The 24,485-nt window shown below is 40.5% G+C and overlaps 1 protein-coding gene across 1 annotated transcript in view; it reads right to left on the bottom strand.

Moving 5' to 3' along the window:
* The window catches only part of LOC132591892 (glutamate receptor ionotropic, kainate 2-like), a 106,121-nt gene that overhangs the window by 32,046 nt on the left and 49,590 nt on the right, over positions 1-24,485 (bottom strand). Inside the window, exon 2 of the mRNA XM_060272614.1 lies at positions 10,119-10,344. Within this exon, the coding sequence (XP_060128597.1) occupies positions 10,119-10,344 (226 nt within the window). The remainder of the gene's footprint in view (positions 1-10,118; positions 10,345-24,485) is intronic.

Raw genomic sequence — 24,485 nt, 5'->3', positions numbered from 1 at the left:
TTTGCTATGATTATAGAGGAAACCCGTTTTGATGAGTCACTCTCTTCCTAAGTGTCTTTTTGTGTACTAAGTTCTTAAGCTCCTCTAATAGAGTGGTCCTGGACTCTAATAAAGTGATCCTGGAAATAGTCACTTCTTTAATATTAGGTGTCATGTCATGTCTCACTTTAACTTCATAGACCAACAAATCAATGTGCTCAGCAAAGTTTCTCTTAAAATGGCACTTAGTCACAACCGAAACAACTGGTGTTTTGAAGTGCTGTAGTGATTAGCTGAGGGCAAGCTATCTACTACTACTATATACTACTACTGAAGATGAATGCAAAAATAAAATAAAAATATACTTCCATTAAAGGAGTTGCTTTTGCAAATGCACGTACAAAAAAATACATGTATACCAAAACAAAAGTCACATTTACAAGCAGATGGCCATGGACAGGGATGTCTCAATAGCTTAGAATCATAGAATCATAGAGTTGGAAGAGACCACAAGGGCCATCCAGTCCAACCCCCTGCCAAGCAGGAAACACCATCAAAGCATTCTTGACATATGCCAGTCAAGCCTCTGCTTAAAGACCTCCAAAGAAGGAGACTCCACCACACGCCTTGGTAGCAAATTCCACCGCCGAACAGCTCTTACTGTCAGGAAGTTCTTCCTAATGTTTAGGTGGAATCTTCTTTCTTGAAGTTTGAATCCATTGCTCCGTGTCCGCTTCTCTGGAGCAGCAGAAAAGCTTATCAAGAGCAATGTTTGCCAAGTGAGTTGCAAATGTACGAAGCAATACAAGTAGATTGAAAATAATAGGATGGAGATTGCTGAGTCCAACATTTCTCCTACAGTCTGAGGATGTGGAAGAAATATTAACTGTGCACAGGTCACCCCCCCCCTTCAGTATATGTGGAGCTGATTCTGTTCACACTCAAAACAGCAACATCTGTCACCATAATTGCATGACAGTAAATAATTACGTCTTGACTAGATTAGCTGCTCTGGCATATCTCTGTCAAATGTCCAGTCTTTCTTCAGTGATTGCACTGAGCTTAGTGATTGCAGGGCATCCTGTGTAGTTTAGCTGATGTATATCCACAATGAAACCATGTCTTTTCTTGTACTTTGCATTTTTGGGGGGTCTGTGATTTTTCATACATATTCCCTTTGTAAGCATTTATGTGCCTTTCCATTGCATTTTTCTGCAACTTAAACTGTGCCTCCCGTATCCTCATTATTTTCCCCTCCCAATTCTTTTTTGCAAGGCGCATAGTTTGCTCAGTAAAATAATCCCTAATCAGCTCATCTGCCACATTTCCCAGTTTACATGTAACAATTAGTTTCCTCAGCACGACAATATGTTGCAATATTTGTTTCCAGGTATCTCTTCACGCTGGCACAATTCATAGAGATCGCTAGCTGCCACATGCACTTTAAGCGCACACACAAAACTTGAACTCTGCAGATAAACTGTGTTTGTTTTCATCCCACAGACATGAATCAACTAGTGGTGGAAGAATATGTCATTTCCAGCTTCTCTCCATTTCACATTTTTTACAATCCCAAATTCAGTTTTCCTATTATCTACAGCAATTTTCAATTTATTTATTTTTTAACCCTCATGAAAATTTAGTCTCAGTATTTTAGTGTGAATTTCTCCTACTAAACATTTTGGCTGTAGTTTTGACTAATATAGACATTATTGCAAGTAATTTCTCCTAATGTAATGCATTTAGTGTTATCCTCACTGACATATGTGGATTTTATGCACACCAACCCCTAATATATGCATTTCGGTACACATCTGTCTTACAAATGTGCACTGCAAAAAATAGCAATATTTGGAGGTGTATGAATTTGAAAGGATGGCTGTATTTTGGTTCATTTTATAAAAAGCTTTTATTAAATGTATATACTGACAGTCCTCCTAAAAGAGGCCAGGGCAACAAAAATCTTTTGGTTTAAGAAGTAAGAATCAGGTAGTTTCTTAGCAAAATGTGAACAAAATTAAATTTGTCCTCATCCTCACCCTTACCCTCAGCATAAGATTGCAGTAAGCAGGCTTATACTTAGCTATATTATTTGTTCTCTGCCTAGTTATGTTATTTGATTTCTGCTTGGTGCACTCTGATGTATTCAGAGACAGAAAAGTCCCTTTCACTGACAGAAAGAGTCCCATCCACCTCTTGCCCATCCTACATGATTGCAATCATGCAAGGTAGAGAACAGGGTTGTCTTTAGGCTTATCTCCACCCAAACATCCCCATTCTTCCATTGGGTGTGTATGTTGGCTATTAAGGCATTATGAAGCATGTCTTAATAGCTGGGAAGTATAACCTGCACTTTAGGCCCCGGTAAGGGAAAGGAGAATTTTGTGTGTGTATATATATAAGTATGGAGAATGTACCGGTACTAGAGGAGAAAATAAAGCTGACAAATACCTAATCCTTTTATTGAAACTGCTGAAAAACTGCTAAGAAGCAGAAAAATATAAAATATCCTAATGCAATATGGGCTATAGCTTTCAAAATAATCCTTTTATGATACCTTTTGTCTGGGTGTTTCCATAGAAATACAGGTCATTTTTTAGTTAATTTGTTGCTCTGCTGGAAACCTCTGGTTCGACAGTTGAGTTTAATGCAACAGTGTTTGTGAGGTTTATATATTTCAGATTCTGGCTACCAGCTATACTTGTCTATCATCCATCTAACTTTGGCCATATTGTCCAACAAGTTCTTTAAAAAAAACATGATTTGGAAACATTGATCCTGATCTGTTTTCTCAGTATTTTCTGGACTTGTTTGTTTGTTTACAGTGGGGTGGATTAATTATAATTCATTTATAATAAATATAATTTTCATTGGTCATTCTATATCTCCTGTTTTGTGTTTGTAAACCTTGACTCCTAGAGATGGGGCATGGTAGAAATTTATTGTACAACCATCACTGCAGATACTATCTGAAACTCTGGTACCAATCATTGAGCAAAATCTTCTGTTCCCTCTTTCCTCCTTTTTTTGGGGGGGGGGGTTGATGAACTAGTGTGGACCTACTATTTCAAATATAGCAGCTCTCTGAGGTTCCAGTGACAGCAACAACAGTGATGACTTTCACAACAGCTTTGGACTTATGCAGAAACTGGTTATAGAGTTAATATAAATGTCTGCTTATGAGATATTCCTATAAAAACCATACAGGAACCAAGATAAGCAAGAAAAGGAAGGCACTTGCTTTCCTTGCAGTATCAGTCTGCCTAAATGAAGATGCAAATCTGGAGCAGTGTTTGAAAGATGGGTACTTGGGTAAATAATGGGAGGAATTCTTGAAAAGGCAAAGCTAGCATTACACAATTCAGTATCACAAAAGCATGAAGTTTGAAATCACTCCCGGGAGGTAAAAGACAAGTAATGCCGGCTGGGTAACCAAAATGGTTTATTATTGGCCACTGCATAGCATTTAAATATCACACAAAATTACACGGTGAGTTTAAAGCCTACTTGAAGCAGGGACTCCTCACACAAAGGTAGAACAGCAGCATTGTAATGCATTCATTACTGCCTCGGATAAGGATAAATAATTCATGAAGTCATATTCCTAGCAGAGATATGAAGCAGCAGATCATTAATTATTGCCCGAAACCCCTTTTTTCTGTGGTGAAGCCTTCAATTTAAGGGAGTGGAGTGTGAGATCCCTCTTTCTAGACGCTATGTCCAATGAAATAATATGAAGACGACAGGTCTTCAAAATGAGCTTATTCCAAACGCCATTTTAATCATGTGCTTCTCAGATGACTGACAACAGAGAAGGAAAGAAAAATCCCCACAAACAATACTAGTAATGCTGCCAAAATAGATGCTTTCATGTCTGCCAGAGAAAAGATTCCTTGAATCAAGGAAGCCGACCAACCTCTTTGTCTGTCCAATCAAGTTTATAGCTCTCTCTCTCTCTCTCTTTGGTAGAGATGACAGCAACTAAGCTGGAAACTGACAACAACAGCTGGAAAAGAAATAATAAAGCAATGTATAAAGAGAAGTAAAGTGGAGGTCTACAGCAGAGACCTTCACTCGATCACAGAACCTCCATAGATCACCATACAAAATATGGTGAAAATTGAATTCTAGACAGACACAAGTGATGTGAAAGCCTCGGGGTTTTAGTCTAAACTTTTGAACTTACATGAGTATGTTGGTTTCAAGGGGTTTGAGCCAGTGTAACTCTGCGGGAAGGCTGTGTATTTATTCATATTCTTTTTCTTCTGATAGATGCTGAACAACTTTTAGATGGCCTGACAGCATGAAGCTTTTCTGACAACGTTATTTGAAACAAGATGGAAGCAACATTCTTAACAGAGGCAAGAGTTTGTCCACAAGGAAGAGAATAAAGATTTTAGACCCTATCTATCTTCCACAATTACTTATATTTTGGTTCTTTTTCTTCTAAGCACTTTTGCCATGATCATGGTAGGGTCAATCCATGGCAGGGTCAATCCAGAATTGCTGTTGACCAATTTATATTGGGGAGGGGGGTCCTCTAAAGCAAATGGAAAATGTCCAGGAATCAGCTTTGTAAAACTGATATATTGGCAAGGGTTCCTGTCCCTGTGTTGGAAAGCTTATGTGCAAATGGATTCCCTTCAGACTCATCTGATGGTGTGTGGGCTCACAAAGTGCTGCTAATGTATGCATCAGCATCAAAGGGGTAGAACAGAAGAGAATGCCCCAAAAGGCCTTAAGACCCCCTCTAGAGGAGGACCCCCAAAGCAACTGGAAGATTGGTGGCATTTATGCACTTGAGGTACCTCCAAGGAGTTAGGAAAGCCTAGAAAGCCTTCACAGTTTAAATGAAACATGCAAAATCTCTGCATGCTACTTGTTGATCCTAAACCTCTGCTGCCTTGTGGGATATCTTGGGAGAAGACAAGACTAAGGAGTAAACCCTACACATATCCAAAGTGGAGTCCCTAAGACAGTTGGATGGCGCCATGTATGCCTCCTTCCAACAACTCCTGCAGACAAGCTGTTGTCAAATGTATTTCCTTTGGACCACATCAGTGAGGTCGAGAGGGGAGGGTCTTGTTGTCTGGGCAGCCCAGGGCCACCATTTACACTGCCCAGACTTGCGCCCCAGGGGTACTGCAAACACAGTGGTTTGTCTTCACCCTGGGAGGTGCACTCCACTGTTTCTCAAGACAGATGGATGACAAGAACAACTTGCTGAGAAGAAGAGCAGATGACAGCAAAGGTTGCAAGGTTTTTAGCTGGGGCAATTAGAATAAGATTCACTATTTGGATCATTTGGATCCCTTCCAGTCAGGATTTAGGCCTCATCATGGGACTGAAACTGCCTTGGTCACACTGGTCGATGATCTCCGGCGGGTTAGGGACAAAGGTGAGAGCTGTTTCCTGGTCCTGCTGGATCTCTCAGCGGCTTTTGACACCATCGACCATAACATCCTTCTGGACCGTCTAGAGGGTTTGGGAGCTGGGGCACTGTCATACAGTGGTTCCGCTCCTTCCTCCTGGGCCGTGTTCAGAGAGTGGTGGTGGGGGGTGAGTGTTCAGACCCCTGGGCTCTCACTTGTGGGGTGCCTCAGGGTTCTGTCCTCTCCCCCATGCTTTTTAACATCTACATGCAGCCGCTGGGAGAGATCATCAGGGGGTTTGTGCTTGGTGTTCATCAGTACGCGGATGATACCCAGCTCTACCGCTCTTTCAAATCAGAACCAGTGAAGGCGGTGAAGGTCCTGTGTGAGTGCTTGGAGGCGGTTGGAGGATGGATGGCGGCTAACAGATTGAGATTGAATCCCGACAAGACAGAAGTACTGTTTGTGGGGGACAGGAGGCAGGCAGGTGTGGAGGACTCCCTGGTCCTGAATGGGGTAACTGTGCCCCTGAAGGACCAGGTGTGCAGCCTGGGAGTCATTTTGGACTCACAGCTGTCCATGGAGGCACAGGTCAATTCTGTGTCCAGGGCAGCTGTTTACCAGCTCCATCTGGTACGCAGGCTGAGACCCTACCTGCCCGCGGACTGTCTCGCCAGAGTGGTGCATGCTCTAGTTATCTCCCGCTTGGACTACTGCAATGCGCTCTATGTGGGGCTACCTTTGAAGGTGACCCGGAAACTACAGTTAACCCAGAATGCGGCAGCTAGATTGGTGACTGGGAGTGGCCGCCGAGACCACATAACACCGGTCCTGAAAGACCTACATTGGCTCCCAGTACGTTTCCGAGCACAATTCAAAGTGTTGGTGCTGACCTTTAAAGCCCTAAACGGCCTTGGTCCAGTATACCTGAAGGAGTGTCTCCTCCCCCATCATTCTGCCCGGACACTGAGGTCCAGCGCCGAGGGCCTTCTGGCGGTTCCCTCGCTATGAGAAGCTAAGTTACAGGGAACCAGGCAGAGGGCCTTCTCGGTAGTGGCACCCACCCTGTGGAATGCCCTCCCACCAGAGGTCAAAGAGAACAACAATTACCAGACCTTTAGAAGGCATCTTAAGGCAGCCCTGTTTAGGGAAGCTTCTAATGTTTGATGGATTTCTGTATCTTGGTGTTTTGTTGGAAGCCGCCCAGAGTGGCTGGGGGAACCCGGCCAGATGGGCGGGGTATAAATAATAAATTATTATTATTATTATTATTATTATTATTATTATTATTATTATTATTATTATTAGACTATTGATTCAAAACCCTAAAATGTATTTTATATAATTGACTTTTTATTTCTACTATTTGTATATCATATTGTTGTTCTATTGCTGTGGCCGATGGCTGATGCAAATAAAGATTCATTCATTCATCCATTCAGCTTGCTGATACGGGTGATACTGAGAGGTAGCTCTCAATATGCGTGGCAAACTAGTGAACACAGAATGAAACATCTGCCACAATGAAATTCCAAGTAATCTTCATTTTGTGTGATGTGTACCACAGATTCTGGAGTAGATAGACAGGAATACAGCTTATATATTGGTTTGAAAATAATCTTAGGTGGATTTATTTATTTATTTATTTAATCCCTAGTCATACTGAACACATCTTATACAGTAGGTGGATCTGTTGCTGGTGTGAAAAGTCAATCTGTAATTTTGATTTCTCCAAATACACTATGGTTGTAATCAAGTGACATAACCACATACACATTGGGCATTCTTACAGATCCATAGATTTCTCTACCTATCTAGGCATATCAGCCTAGATAATTAGAGTGGGTTGTAGTGTGCAAGCTGAAACTAAATGTACCACAGCTTTTTATTATTCTATGCACTCTGGCTCACTCTGGCAATTTATTTCCCTCTAGCTTGTTTGCTTATTTTTCCTTGAATGGTCTTGACAAAACTTATTCACATTTCTTTTTATTCAGCCCAAAAAGACTCCCAGTGGGTTCTAGATTACTTTTTTTTTAAAAGCAATCATTGCTCTCAGATGTACCATCTAAAAAGACATGACACAAACGGAAAACAGCTTGGGAGGGAGAGGGGGGGGAAGCAAACTCATAGTTACAAGGTCTTCTGATGACCACCTGGGGCAGAAAAATTGAAGATGATGTGCCAAAAAATACAGTTTCGCCTTATACTGTATCTTCCTCTATTTCTCCCCCACAGCTACCTATTGACTTGCACATCCCAGGCACTGATATGCAGACATGTTTATGTGTATACACAGTATTTAACTTCTCACTTGCGTCATCCACCATCTATTTTCTCAATTCTGAATATTCCAGTGAAGAATTTTATACATGGGATCTGGATGCCTGAAGGGAATGTGCTTGCAGAACTTCTCCTTGTCACAAATTTTGCCACTTCCAATATTACATGCTACTTCACAAAATAATACTTATTTATATAGTAGGCTGTCATTTACTGTGCACCAATGTGCAGCGCCAGATTTAGGGTGGTGCAGGCGGTTCTCTTGCACAGGGCACAGAGCTGAGGGGTGCAAAATAGCAACAACAACAACAGTACCTATATTTATATAGGTACCTACTGAGAAGATCTATTAAAAAGTAACGCCCCCAAATGAATTGTTGACAAAATAAGAAATATTTGGGGGTCACCAGATTTTGTCCTCATTCAGGGCACCATTTTACCAAAGTCATCCCTGCACTGTGCATCTATTCTACAGGCGTGTGAAGAAAATAATAACCATTACTCAAATGCATTGACTAATATATTCAATATTTCATTAATAAATTAGCAACAAATTATCTATTTCCAACATTTAAGGCAAACATTTCTAATAAAATGAATTGTTGGGAATAATTTATCTTTTTATATCATAAGATTTTTACATGTTCTGGGATGTTGATGGCTGGCTTTCCTATTGGGAGCCCTAAATTCATCACTATTATAACACTGTTCAATTACACACCGGCTATTTTAACAGCATGGACTATGTATTTGAAAATAAAATTTGCCCTCATTGAGTTATCAAATTTGTATAACAGTTACCAACATATGCATGGAAATTGATTTTGGCACACAATTGTGCATAGGTGCCAGAATATCTTGATCATTCCCTCAAGCTAAGAGCAGCTAATGTTTGTTATTTGTTTGTTTATATAATGGGGTGGGAACAGAAATGGAAAATGCTTTAGCTTTACTGTTAATTTTATTTTAATGGTCAGATCAAGAGTGCATTGTACATTAAAGACACAGATTTACCTGTTTCTGACTTTTGAAGTTAGGAGTGGCTTTGTGGTTTTTGCAGGTGGGTGTGTTTCTCTAAGCATCTTAGGTGAAGTGGGTTATTTTGTTGTGCTTTGCAAGGGCAAATAAAAGATTTGATATTTGGAGCTCAAACCCAATCTCTAGCCTATACACAATTTCTTGAGAATTTATTTTTACCTTTTGACAAGACATGTCCCCCATAACAACCATTTCGTGACAAGGAAAGCCCCCCAATGATAATCATTATATCGTGGGGGTCCATAGTTTCTCAGATTACCTAATGTGTCCAAAAATGTTTGGGATCCCTGCTCTATTGTTCACCATGCAGTTCTGTCTATGGTTATTAAATGACCGTTCATTGAACACTATGTATGCTGGTGCCAAAACGTCTGCTTATATACATTATTTACACAACGGGCCTTGCATGATTGGCTACTTCAGGGCTGCACCTGTAGGCCAATCAGGTTGCAGATTCACTTCTGCCATCAGCTTGCACACAGATGTTCCAATAAAGCAACTGGACTAGTCTGGATGCTATCCAGGCATGAGTTTAGATATTCCACCAGCAGGGTACATCACTGACAATATCTGCCTAGTACTCCCTCAGTCCAAACATGCCACACGACTGACCAGGAACTTATTCATTATAACACTAGTTGGAATAGCAGGGATGGGGAACCTGTCACCCTCCAAGCACAGTCGGATTACAACTTCCACCATCTCCAACTAGTAGCCATGCTGGCAAGGGGTGATGGAGTTCAAAAACACTTGGAGGGCTGCCCGGTTTTCCATCCCTGATCTACAGTAACCTTTGATGAAAGTTCCCTTTTCAAGAAAAATACCGTATTCGCTTCAGAAAACCACAGACTTCCCTAGAATGGGCCTTGAATTTTACAGGCAACCACAGACTTGCTATATTACAATGGTGAGACAAATCTGATGCCAAAAACATATACCACACCCATACTGATGGGAAAAAAGTACTAATAATGATATGGCGCGAGTGTTTGCAGCTCTTCATATATATCATCTCAGTAGTGTTCAACATGATCACACAGCTATATAAAAAAGTAAAACTCAAGCAGGTCTTCTCCTAATAGCACCAACCTTCAAGAACTCCCGTCTTCGTAGTATGGGAAGCACCAAATGTTCTTCCAAATAGGGGTTGAAGACTCATGGGCTTTTCCTCTCTTAAGAAGTGATTAAAGTAAGCTACTAGTAAAATATTCATTGTATTATATGGCACTCCCATGATTTAGCTTCTTTAATTTAGTTTGTTTCCTTTTGTAACGTGCTTATATACTCTTTGTATATTAAGCAACATATAAACATATTAAATATGCATCTATTAATATAGTAGCACATGGTGCTGTTATAATCCAGCTAATACCCAGCAAAGGGGGGAAATTGTGCTATTCCTGCACATGCAATTTAACAAAAAGAGAAGAAAGGCATGCTACCTACCCATAGGAGTTCCGACACCATAACCTTTGGAGTCTATCAGGCCACCAATCTGTGTCAGGTTACAGTTCCGCTGTGTAACAAACTCAATGGTAGTTGACTCCATTAGGAAGGCATAATCAGAGGTGAGGACACGCTGGATACCTTCTTCGTTGCTTTTGACAAGCACCGACTGTCTCCTGCTATTCATAAAGGCCCACATTTTTTCATACGTGGCTATTCTTGATTTCTGAAACAGAAATGGCAAGATTCATAAGCACAATAGAGAGAAAGTGTTCAACAAAGAAGAGAATTTATTTGAAGAGAATGGTAATAATTTCAATGGATCACAGATTCAGAAACACAGGCTGAGGCAGGCTCTTTATTGGACCAGGCAGCACACAGCTCTGCTATAAATTTGCATTTCATATACTAGGATCAAATTGCTTTAGCTAGTGTGGCTTCAGCCAAAAGTCCCTAAGAAATATCATCTTGTGAAACTAAAGCTTCTTCGTTATAAATATTTTGCATTCTGACAGGACAACAGTCTGCAGGATTCCTCGAGGGAAGGAAATGAAGACAAATATATGCATAATGGAAAAAAACTTTTTTTATGAAAAGATCTTTCCTCATCAGGGTTAAACATACTGAATAAATATTCCAAATTGAAGAAACCAGTTTGATGGCTAATTCCATTGCCCTAAACACTGACAAAGTAGAAAATATGATGGGAAGCAGAAAACATTAATTTGATTATGATTTTTTTTCATAGTAGTTTATTATTTGTTAGCTATATTTTCAAAGAATGTCAACAGTTGGTCATCAGAATCCAAAGCCCAGAGTACAGTGATATAAATTCAACATTGCACAGGATAGTGCCCCCAGACCAACAGGATTCACAAAATCACATCATATGGTGATTCGACTTCACTTACTGTTAACAGATATGACTTTTGCATATTGAAAAGCCTCCATTTGAGACAGATAAGGTATCATATGAGAGGATATCACATGGGATGGCAGTCACCAAAATGAGGAAACATTGCAGTTGAAATCTAACATAATAGAACTGTGTTGCAGGCTAAGAAAAATTAACCAAACTGATCACTGTAATGGTAAAAACTATCTTTCATGTGCCAAAGAGGAAGAAGAGTTTGGATTTGATATCCCGCTTTATCACTACCTGAAGGAGTCTCAAAGCGGCTAACATTCTCCTTTCCCTTCCTCCCCCACAACAAACACTCTGTGAGGTGAGTGGGGCTGAGAGACTTCAGAGAAGTGTGACTAGCCCAAGGTCACCCAGCAGCTGCATGTGGAGGAGCGGAGACGCGAACCCGGTTCACCAGATTACGAGTCTGCCGCTCTTAACCACTACACCACGCTGTAGTATAAAGAGTAAAGAAAAAGTGTTTTCCTTGTAAATTACTTGCTGATGAAACCTTGTAGCTAATGCAATATATATACAAATAGTTTACAATTTAGTTGTCACCAGGCAACTTTAAACTCCAGCAGTTCAATGTGCTTGAGATCTTCACAGCATTCAGTGTGATAATATTACACAAAGTAAGGTGAAAGTCTTCATACAGATGATCCCATCACTATTATACTAGAATGCTGCAAAGCAAAGACTAATTCTCAGTTTTGAAGTGAAAAGAACTCTTCAACTTTTAAAGGCTCACTGGAAGTTGGTAGATCTAATAGCTTGCGTACATATTACCTTTCATTTTAATAACAGCAGCAAATACCTAAAAACCCCTGATGAAAATTCACAGCAGGATAGCAAGCTATTTAATAAGCACATCGTTACAGAGGAAAGGGTGGAAAATAATGGAGGAAGAGGCTCAGACTACTGCGAGTTGACTTGAGCAACTATCTATTAAAAGTTTAAATATGTGATGCTAATACCTGTAATAGTAAGACAGGAGGTAAATATTTGTGCATGGATGTAGTAATGTAGTAGTAATTTTGAATCACTACATCCAGTCATACACCTGCATAGACAGAAATAAAAAGGTATGGCAAGTGTTCTCCCCTCCCCAAACAACTTGGGAAAAATCCTGGCTGTGAGTCAGTAAGGGAGGAAAGGGATGATAATAAGAATGCCTCTAATAAGAATCCCCCCCCCACAATTTTTGAACTATCAGGAAAAAAGGTGATGATAATGACAAAGGAGATAACAAAATGCCTCTGCACTGAGCCCACCACATTTTTTTAAGAACCCCTGCTAGATTGCATGCAGCCAGACAAGAAAGGGTTACCATATCCCCCACCCCATATTCCACTGAGCCCCCCTCAAGTGGCTGCCTGCTATACATGCCAGCAGACAATGAAATAAACCCACCAGCAAGAGGGGGATTCTGACATTTCTTCCAAATTTCAAGAAGCTCTTTAAGAGAAGCTGCATGGTGACTGTACCATGTGGCCGGCAAGGAGCAAGATGAGTGACAGGTGATCCCTGCACTTCCTTCCCCACCCCAAAACACACATTTTTTAAAAAGTCTATGAATAGATGACTGCTGACTACTACACACCAGCAGACAGTAAAATAAGAGAAAGCCGCAAACAAGTGCATCCTGTGCATCTTCACATCTATTTGATTCACAGGATTGAGATTGAATCCTGACAAGACAGAAGTACTGTTTGTGGGGGACAGGAGGCGGGCGGGTGTGGAGGACTCTCTGGTCCTGAATGGGGTAACTGTGCCCCTGAAAGACCAGGTGCGCAGCCTGGGAGTCATTTTAGACTCACAGCTGTCCATGGAGGCACAGGTCAACTCCGTGTCCAGGGCAGCTGTTTATCAGCTCCATCTGGTACGCAGGCTGAGTCCCTACCTGCCCACTGACTGTCTCTCCAGAGTGGTGCATGCTCTAGTTATCTCTCGCTTGGACTACTGCAATGCGCTCTACGTGGGGCTACCTTTGAAGGTGACCCGGAAACTACAACTAATCCAGAATGCGGCAGCTAGACTGGTGACTGGGAGCGGCCGCCGAGATCACATAACACCGGTCCTAAAAGACCTACATTGGCTCCCAGTACGTTTCCGAGCACAATTCAAAGTGTTGGTGCTGACCTTTAAAGCCCTAAACGGCCTTGGTCCAGTATACCTGAAGGAGTGTCTCCTCCCCCATCGTTCTGCCCGGACACTGAGGTCCAGCGCCGAGGGCCTTCTGGCGGTTCCCTCGCTATGAGAAGCTAAGTTACAGGGAACCAGGCAGAGGGCCTTCTCGGTAGTGGCACCCACCCTGTGGAATGCCCTCCCACTAGAGGTCAAAGAGAACAATTACCAGACCTTTAGAAGGCATCTCAAGGCAGCCCTGTTTAGGGAAGCTTTTAATGTTTGATGGATTTCTGTATTTTAGAATTTCTGTTTTTTTGGAAGCCGCCCAGAGTGGCTGGGGGAACCCGGCCAGATGGGCGGGGTATAAATAATAAATTATTATTATTATTATTATTATTATTATTATTATTATTATTATTATTATTATTATTTCCATGCTACAAAAGGCTTAACTTGTTGAATTTCTGCCTACCATACAGCTGTTAAAGTTTAGGGTGGGGGGAAGATTGCCATTTTTTCTGTTGATTAAAAAAATGAGTAGATTTTTCCATACTGAACCATTTTATGTTCCCCTCTCTTTTCTTTTTCTGCTATTTTGGAGGTAGCAACCATTTTATGGTGCCACACCATTGGTGGCAGTCATTTTGTGGTGCCCTTGGCACTTCCTCAAAATTCCAAATGTGCCCCCCAAATTGTTGATGACCACTGTTTAATCAGATGAGGCTACATGCAGAATAAATGAAAATGAAAAGGATCTTTCATTCTGGATCTTCTCATGTTAAAAACACAAATGCCAAGATCCTAGCTGAGCATAAATCTGTTGTAGTGTTTATTATTTTATACCATATTTTAAGGTGTGTGTGTGTGTGTGTGTGTCTGTGTGTGTTTTCTGTGCCACGAGCAGAACTCAGCTTTGGGGTGACAACAGAAATGCAGAAAATAAATAAAAATGAAAGTGCTATATTATCAATTCCTTTTCAGCGAACTCAACTCCAGAAAGCAATAGGCAAGACGAGATGACAAGCTTCTTCTCTCATGTGCTAATATCAACTTTGCACCTAAGCACAACTCCAGCTCTGGGACAGGGATTGAGCACAAGATTGACACTGCAGACCTTTCTAGAGTTGAGCTGAACTGGCATCTGTAGCTTCTGCCCCCAAGGAGGATTAGCGGTATATGTGGGATAAAAAGAGGAACATTTATTCTGAATAAGGATAACCTAGTATCCCTGCTGAGATACAATTCAAGGCTTATTTCAATTTGCCTGGGGACTTCTGTAAATCTATCATTCAAACACTTCCAGGACCCAGTGGTAATAAAAATAGAATTTTATATCCATCTGCAAGAACTCGCTGAGATGGTGCCAAACTATCATATATACTATTGATTGCAGGGACATTTGAATGAGAAAGAGCAGAGAAAGAAGAACATATAATGAATGGGGATTGCACACAAACAAAGGTTTGTTGTGCGAGCTGTGGTCTGACAACAAATTGTGCTTGTATTCCTTTTATATCAATATTACTCTGTAAGAAAATACACTTGAGCTGCATGCTGCACAGCAGTTTTCACAGGAGTCAGAATGATTCTAAAGAACAGGCGAAAAAGGTCAGTGTTCTAAAATAACAAGAAAACCTATGTAACAACATACATGTGCAACTAATCCTCCCCTTTTTTTGGTTAAAAGTCTGTCTCAAGTGTATACAACTGAGTTTTGCCCCCAAGGAACAATAAGTATGCCACAGAAACCCAAAAGAAGCAATAAATGGACTGAAGCATTTATAGTGCATTTAACAACTCAGTGACAACAACTAGGAAACAACAGGGGTGTTCAAGCTGCAGCCTATGCCCAAAACTTTCTATTGAAAACTGCAGCATTCATCTCTTTTGAAATCATAAAATTCTAGCCCTTGTATCTGCGGGTGATAGCCAGCATAAAATCTCTGAAATGGGGCATTTTAAGGAGGGAGGGAGGGAGGGAGGGAGGGAGGGAGGGAGGGAGGGAGGGAGATGGCCTCAAAGGCAACCTCACATGTTGTTAAATTTGAACACTGTCCTCCACCCGAAGATCACAGGGCAGCTCACAACATGAAAATACACAGCAAGGGGGAAAAACATACTAAAACAAGAACAGAACAGAACCAATAACCACCCTCTCACAAAAACACTTTAAAGGCCATAGAATGCTCAATCAGCCCAAGGCCTGGTTGTAGAGAAACATTACCTATGGTGGATCCACTGGATCCAAAGCTTGTGCAGCAAGTCACAAGTTGCAGCGGGAGCTCTGGGCCGTTTTGCTCTACAAGCTTTCGGCAGGCATAGCCAAAACAACCTAGCTTCCCTGACCAGAGTGAGCTGCCTGGTTCCCGACGTGGCATTAAGCCCTGCTGTGGCATGGCCAGGGTTAAGACTGCACCTTAAAACCCCTACTCACCATCAGCCCCCATCTGAAAACTTTTCAAAAAATATATAAATTGCTTTGGTGGTTAACAACTATCAAGCAGTGTATACATTTCATGAAATAAGTAATTAATAAATAAGCCATCTTGCCCATCCTTCCCTTACTTACCAGCAAACTGAGACATCAGCAATAGTGGCAGCAAACAGAAAGCAGGAAGGAGAAGGTTCTTCCTTTCTCCTCTTACACCAAATAGTTTCTGGTCACTTTGGTTTTGAGATTGATACTGATCACTGTTGCAGACACATCCTACCAGTTACATTTGCATTTCCAACATCCTTAAAGCAAGAAATTCTGATGACTTCATCTACAGGCTGCTTTGATGAAGGATCTGATCTAACAGGGAATAATCTGCTCAACTAGAAATGATATCTGGAAGGGGAAACCTTGTGGTGGCATAATTTATTAAGCTTATTTTCTATTGTAATGCATGAGGTAATGCAGTTTAAAAGTGAGATAGTTATGATTTGTGACATTTCGCGGGGAAGAGGGAAGACAGTAATGACTCCGAAACTCTGAAACCCATTCCGACTAGCAAGACAATTAGAGGTGAAGGGAATCAAAGAGTTCAGCTACTTGGTGCTTCAAGCCGAAAGATATCACAATGACACCCAGAGGAGAGACTGCTTTATGGCTTCTTCAGCACTCATAAATTAAAGATCACGGAAAGATAACTACGTGTCAGAGATCATGAATGTAAACATAATGAAAGCATTGAGCTTTCGCATGGCTGTGCGAATTTAGGACGGCAGGAGATGGAGGGAAGAGTCTTTAAAAACTGTTCTGATATTCTTATGCATAATGGTATTGCGGTCAATTTTGAAGTGCAAGAGCTCACCAGGGCAGTCCCCATTGCCACACCCTCAAAAAGTCCAGGAATGGCAGAAGCTGTGCTCACCATGTGTATCCACTGACAGTAATAAAATAGGAAGTCAGCTCCATGTTCTGTCTTTCTTGGTGCCATAAACAATAGTAAAACCAGTATCATTATCACCCCATTCACTTGAAAGGAGAATCCAGCCATTACCCTAGTGATCTAGGGGATGCTGTCACAGGTTCTGCTCTGAAAAAAGTCTTAAATTGCGCTCTTCCATGTTTCCCTTCCAGTTCACTGCCTATGTGTTTTGTATTAAATAAATGAGAACATGCTCAACACATGCTTTACCTCTGTAATCTTTAATTGTAAAACTAAAGATCAGGCAGTAGCCATTCCATGATGGAACAAAGGCACAAGTGATGGCCATCAACTCAACCATCACAGGTGCTTTTCTCCCACTTTCCAATTTTGCACTGATAATAAAAATGTAGTGAAGGGACCATTTCAGATTTCTTTGCAGTCTCTCTTGTGTAGCATCTGGTAGGCCTGTTTGTGTGTGTGGATTTGATATCTGCACTGTACAATGTGATACAACCACAAAATAATAGGATTTGGGTATCAATGTCCATACAATTTTATATTACACAAAACTGTAATGGTTCCATCTAAGTACACCCCCTTTCACCAAATTCACCAGGCATGGGATCAGTTTGCACATTTGTTCTTGAGGCAGGAGAGGGTGCATGTATCATCACATCTACAAACCATTTTCATGGGTGCGACACTTTCACTGAGAAACGTACAAAATACTAATTCAGAATAATGCTAATTCACACAACTTCTCTGACGGAAAACAAGATGGTGAAGTCACTGCATATTCAAACATTTCAAAAACAAAAAGTGCCAATTAGGTTGTCGTTCTCAGTAAATATATTTAGGATTGAGTTTGTACTTGACTTGTTTTATTTTTTATTTTTTTTAAAAAAATAATAATCTTAAAATCAAGGAAGAGAATCATTAGTGACTTGTAGAACTTTCCATTTGCCATTGCTTTTAAAAAACAACCTCAAAATGCTCTTCTCTACCACTTCAATGCCATCTCCCAGGTATGTATTCCTCCTGAGAAAAGCTACTAAGAGCAGGGGCATTGGGAGGAGGAAATGGTGGGAAGCAGGGCTACCTTCAAATGTAGGCATGGTTGGGCATCTGCCAAGATGCCACACCCTATAAGTGGCTCAAAACAGGAGCCCCCTGGGCTAGCTCTTCCTCCTTACTGCAGCAACCTGTTTCTCAACTCACCTCTTTCTTTGTTCATCAGCTCTCTGGTAGCACTGGCAAGGAAGAGGAAAAGCAGCAGCTGGTGACACTGGCAGTGAGAGGCTAGATTTACTGAGCTGGGGGATTTACTGGAGAGTCTCTTGCCTTTGAATGGTGGGAAACTGAATCTGTCAATGTGAAGGTTGCCTCAATCCCAAACTTAAATTCATTTCCCTCAATTTTCTCAACAGCTTGCATGTTTTTAATTTTTTTAAAAAAATGCAAAGAGTCAGCACAAAAAATTAAATGCATTTGTGTGTACTTCTCTTAACAGATGTGCTTTATGCATTTTCCTCAGGGATATGGAAAGCAATTTTACTGAATATAAAACATTTGTGTAATTGATTTTTATTTGTTGCTAAGTCACTTTGAGACAGTTCTCTTTGTACAAAGCAACTATAAAATATATTGTACTATTCTAATCTACTTATTATTACTTTCACTAAAGTGGGTGTGTTTGCACATCAATAGCAGTGTGTTTCTAAATCCCTGGTGTCAGGAAACAGCAGTGAGTAAAGGCTCTTTGCCCCCTTGACCTGCTAATAGGCTTCCCATAGGTGTGTGGAAAAGGATATCCCTTGATCCTAAACACTTGCAGTTGTATCTTTGCCTGCCACACTGGCATAATACCTGTGGCATACACTTTTCACGTTTCATCTTAAGCATTCATTTGCTGGCTGCAAGTCTAATAGACACAATTTTAAGGAAGATCATGCAACCAACCAAGGATGGATTTCTGCACACCAGTAATATTTCAAACAATATTATCTTTCGTTAGTTTTTCTTTAAAAAAAGAGAGGGTGAACGTAACCTTCCTTTCTGCCTGAATATGATTTCCATGTCACCAACAACTACAGCACCATAGTTTGTCTTCAGTTTTCAAGGTAAGGGATCAAAGATGAAAGATAGCCTTTCATTTTATCTGACTGGTCGCCTCCATTCCACGACCTCGGTTCCCCCCCCCCTCTCCTTCTCTCTTTTATCAGAACTGCTGAGGCCTGTAAAGCTTTAAGTTAACTAGCCGATTTTGTTGTGTCAGCATAAAAGTGATAAAAACACACACGCACACACACACACCATAGTTCATACAGTGTTCTCTCCCTTTGTAATGGCAGTTTTCATGGTCCATAGAGCACAAATGAAGAAAGGTAGAAAAGGTGTTCCTGCCAAGAATGGTGCTACATGGAATGAAAAATGCAGCACTGGGTAGAATAAATTCCACTGTGCAGCCCAATTGTTCTGCAAAAAAAAAGAGGGGGTTGTATGTTTGGCTTTAGGAAGCCCAAGATAATTAGTGTAAGTATTCAAAATAAATACTTGATAACACTAATGAATTCACAGTTAATTCTAGATTACTTCACTATCAGTTTTCTTTGTGACAATGTTAAGTAATCAGATTTCTCCAAAGGGGAAAGCTGTGGCTCGGGTTGCATCATAAAGCAAACTTCCCATGATGCTAGTTTAGAAAGGTATCTGCAAAAAGGAGTCACTGACAGCACAACACTTGTCTACAATCCTGCCATGTATTCAGTCTTATTTGACCTGCCTGAGGTATCCCCAAAACTGCCATGTGGCCTAGCTGTAAGTTCATTTGTGGGATCTGTTGCCTATCCAAAGGCATTTGCAGTCAGCAATCATGCAGGCATGCAAAGATGTTAACATATGTATCAATAATGCCCTGTGAGAAGTAAATTGAACCAATCCTCCTAGGTTTCTTAGTCAGAAGGAGGAAGAAGTGGTCAAACACATAAAACAGATAATTTCCTTCCTTAGCACATGTGTCTTCTCTCCCACCCAGATTCTGTAGGAAAGCAGAGAGTAGGGCTAGGATGTGCCATAACTCTCCTATCATAGATCCCAACAACTGTAGTAATATGGAGTCAGTTTAGATGCAAAGTGAAATGTATGGTAAGGACAATCAAATCCACACTTTCAAACCATCATATAGCCCCACCTGCATTCAGACATGCCCTGACAGTGCAATCTGCTTTGAATTTAGCTGCTACAGCACTTTGCGTAAGTCAGAAGCAGTATATGTAATGGATAGGGATTTAATCCTCTATTTCAGAAATACATACATTATGTGGGAATGATCACAAACCATAAATATGTTGTTCACATATATAAATAAATCCTCCCCTCCCCTTCCTTCTGCTTTCCAACTCAGCACTACCACCTGCCATGCTATGCTGCTTTTCCATCCAAGGGGGTGGGGTGGGGTGGGACGTGGGGTGGGAGAGAGAGAGAGAGAGAGAGAGAGAGAGAGAGAGAGAGAGAGAGAGAGAGAGAGAGAGATGTACCCCTATATGCTGAAGGGTCCTGATGAGTCATTTTGATCTGAAATGAAGCTGGAGGTGATAGGGTTTGTTTTCGGAACCCCTCTCCTCTGTACATTCAACTGTTCAAATTCAGTTTCCAGAACGGCTTTTGGCTTACAAATAAAAAGCCACATATGTGTGTGGCTGGCTGTGTCACATCTAGTTTGGGTCTCAGTCTTAAGTAGTGACGTCACTGAGGTTCAGAATACAATCCTCCACAATTGTTTAATGCTGGTTTTTAATGCAAACTTACTTTTCCAGGCCCGGGATTTTTCTTTGGCCCATATTTTTTTTTCTGTGCCAAATAAATTTTTTCCGTCAACACCTACATATGCTATTGCTGTCTAAGAAACAGGGGAAAAGGAACAATGTTTGTGGGTGGGTTTTTGTGCATCTTTTAGCTTGCTTCCTGCAGTGTTCCAGGAAGCTGGGGGGGGGAGGCAAAACAGAACCACTTCCTTCCATCCATCCATCCATCCATCATGGAAGTAGCAGGAGAACAATGGCAAAGACTTGTTAGATATAGTGCCAATGGAAAGTCTCTGATCTGACTCGTGTGAAAATAAATCCTCTTCACCACAAGAAATAAGTTTTTAACCTTTGCTTGCAGAACTTGGTTTTTAAGCATTTAGTTAGCACACTATGAAAAACACTGCCTATATGCCTAAAACATTTTTTAAATAACAAAAACAATGCAATTCAATACAACATTTTATGCACATTAAACTTATAACTTCAACAAGACAATGGGGAAGAGAGGGATTCCCTTTCCCTAATACTACTGCAGCAATATCAAGTGATGTCGCAAGGTAAAAGGGGTCTGGAAACTTGGAGGAAGACAACAATTAACTAATTTAGAATTCTCATTAAAACAATTTTTCCCCTGAATGTTTTAAACATTGCTCAGAAACACTAGTCCAAATCAAGTTTTGATACGAATATTAGGATTTGTTTTGATACGAATATTAGGATTTGAAATGGATTCGTATACCCAGCTACCCACTGAGTGTAATATATATGGCATAGTAAACATTCCTTATATTATTACACCTCTGTGGCTTGCCTAAAGATGAATCAAGAATAATAGACATACAAGGGAATTATTGGAATATAGAAAGCTTGTTTTCATTGTAAATCATAGGGTAATATGCTGACCATTTAACAAATGCAGGATTGCTATTGCCCAAGTAGTATTGCTATTACCCATCATGCTGAGTGACATAAGGAAGATAAATCAAGAGAGTTGTTTTTGTGCACTGACAAAGGTCTTTTGTTTTACTCTCAGAGGCTACACAATACCACTTGCCTTTAAAGAATTCTTGGTTTCCAGATTGCTTTAGAAAGGAGAATGAAATTTTCACCTCTGCTCATTCTGCCTGCTGTCAAACACAAATTATAATTTAGGACTCAGCATGAGAACACTTAGCCCCCATTATTAGGTTTGAAAGCAGTTTCACCCCATATGGCAGAAAGACGATTCTTATAATGTTTTGTTTCACACCAAGAAGCTTGGACTACACACTGAAAATGCTAGCTTAAAAGAAAGCTTGCCTATACCTGACAGCTGAGAAATTGTCACAAAATTTCAGGCTTAAGGAATGGAATAATGTATACTGGCAAGAAAGCTCTGCATACAATATTCCATGGTAAATTGTATCATACTCTACTAGAAATGCTCTGGCATGCTGTGTTTTGAAGGACATTAATCATGGAGAGATAGCATTCAAATTCAGACCACCTTTAGTTTTGACTTCATCAATGTTTAGAAGAAAATATGATGGAAGAGGGTGGAGAGGTGAGTGGAGGAATACTTCTGTCTAATCCAACCTTCTCCAACCTGGCATAGGTGGTGTGCATGCGATTGCTCTTTAAGTTCTGATTTACAAATTTATCCAGTTCATTTCGGAACTCATGAAGACTGAATTCATCAAATATCCCTACTTCTAAAGAAAACTTGTTCAAGAATGATCTCCACATGGCCCTATCGAGTCTTAGCTAAACAATCATTTTTGTCCATGAGAATTTCATTTCATTCAAATGCAAACCTTTGGGTCTTTCCCCTTCAAGCAAAGCCTGCGATACCATTACTGAAGGAATGCCACTGTCATTTTTTTTGGGTGTCATACTGGATCAGACAAGGATCAATGCAGAAACAATTTATCCTGCCTCAAACTTTGGAGAAAGGCAAGTGTTTGATGATTCTAGAACAGGCATATCAGTAATCTTCTCACATGCTAAAATGATATCTTCAAACAGCATGTTGAAGCACCTGAAATATTTTTATTACACAATTAACTCCACATTAATTCCACTTTAAGCTTCCTACACAAGTGCATATGCATGAAATATTCACAAACTGTGATTCCCCTTAGCTATACATTTCATATTTAAAACACTTGTAGAACAGACCATGAGGAAGAGCATTTTTCTAAGTATTAAATGGCCAAAAAAAGAAAGAAATCAGTTCGAAAGTTTTAGATAGCTCTAAAGATCAATGACTCTATTTTCAAATCAATCAAATCCTTGGTGGTGATTGCTGCACAAAATACCAAATAAACATTTTATATTGTGAATCATCCTGTGATCTTCAGCTGATACTACTACTACTACTACTAATAATAATAATAGTATTTGTAAATACAATGAAAAATGTGTTGAAACAATTTGGACTAAGTGCCAGCTTTCTGTGAGTCAGCTACATCTTCTTTTGATTGGGTGCCTGAATCCAGATCCCACCCCCATTATATTAGCCCTAAGCACTTCTCTGTCACGGAATTGATTTACCTAATGAAACTTGGGTTTAGGAGCAGTCAGCGAAATGCAATGTAAGTGCATTATTGTAAATCACTTCAAGATGCCTAATGGAAAGTGATAAGTGAAATTATATTATTATCATTATCAGGAGCAACAACAACAAATACCCCACAAGTGTCCTGATACACCCTGTATTTTCGTGTGAGAGGACGGTGGCCATTTTGAAAGCCGCAATTTCATGTCAAGATCTCACCCCCCGAAAAAAAGCACTTTGGGGGGCATATTTTTGGGTGCCCTGAAAAAGCGTGCTTTTGGGCCCTGTGATCTCGCACAGGAAAACGGCCACAAAGATGTGCGTTCTGATTTTGGGAGTCAACATATTAGTGTGTAATAAGGCAATTACACTAAAAGGATGCAAAGAGACAACTGTCAAATTTGAAATGTAACCCACTGTTATTGATGAGTTTAAATGTTATAAGTGTTACATGTTATAAGAGTCGAAATCTCAGAAATAAATAATAAAATTAAATTAAAACATTGTCCAGTAGCACTAAGTTTGTTCTGGGTAAATTAAAGCAACTGTACTAAGTGGCTCAGGCTGAAGCAGTTTTCTGGCCTCAGCCACAGAGCCCCTATGCAGACTGGCACAAGGACAAGGATTTCCTGCCTATTTTGAATGTCCTGCTAAACCACACAAGGAGCCTTCAAGGTCCAGCAGGACCCTGCCTTTTTCTGAGAACTCTTGAAGAGTTCCTAACCCCCGTCCCTGCACCATATACCATACTTTTCCATCTATTTGGGGGGACTTAAATTTAAGAAAAGGGGGAGGGGACATAGCATAGAGTTGTTGAGCTATTTAAGGGGAGGATTGCCCAGAGTTGTTGAGATTGCCAATAATCACTCACCTGCACACGTCCAAAAATCCGCCTCTCCTCTGTCCCCTCACCAGCAGAAGCTGCCAATCGCCCGCCCAATTGCCGCAGCGTCAGCCAATCAACAACAGCCATTGACACAGCAACAAATAATACGCCCAATAGCTGCTGACAGCCGCGGCAGCAACCGATCAAATGTCCACCCTATGCACTATCCATGTATAAGATAGCCCCCACTTTTTAGCATAATTTTTAAAGAAAAAAAAAACCCTAGTCTTATACACGGAAAAGTACGGTATCTATTTTGCCTAATACCTAAACACAGCCTACTGTGCTTTAGCATTATCAGCACTACCCGTTTAACAAAGTGTTAATGCGGAGCCTGGCTGACCAAAAGAAAACAAAGAGACTAGGAGTCAGACTGACATGTCCTTACCTCACCCACTACAGTAATTTATTACTACTCAGCCATACCCTGTGGCAAGTGCGTATGTTTCAGAACAGTGCCTCGTGACACTCCAGTAATAAGCATAAATTGTTGAGTCAAGAGAGCACCCAAACCTTGACTAAGAGGATTGCCAAGAACAGAAGGTCACATCCTCCTCGAAGGGTCTACAACATCATTCAAATAATCACAGCAATTTTATACAAATGGCTTAACAATTGATATTGGAAAAGACTGAAGGATAAAATGGATAGAGAACAGAATGAACTGGAAAGAAAAATACTGAGCAGAAACGAATACAGAATTTTTATTTATTATTTTTGCTAAATATAGTTAGATCCTCTGTTACATT

Source organism: Zootoca vivipara, chromosome 3, assembly GCF_963506605.1.
Source record: "Zootoca vivipara chromosome 3, rZooViv1.1, whole genome shotgun sequence".
NCBI classification, from domain to species: domain Eukaryota; kingdom Metazoa; phylum Chordata; class Lepidosauria; order Squamata; family Lacertidae; genus Zootoca; species Zootoca vivipara.
This window is presented reverse-complemented; position numbering and strand designations above follow the sequence as displayed.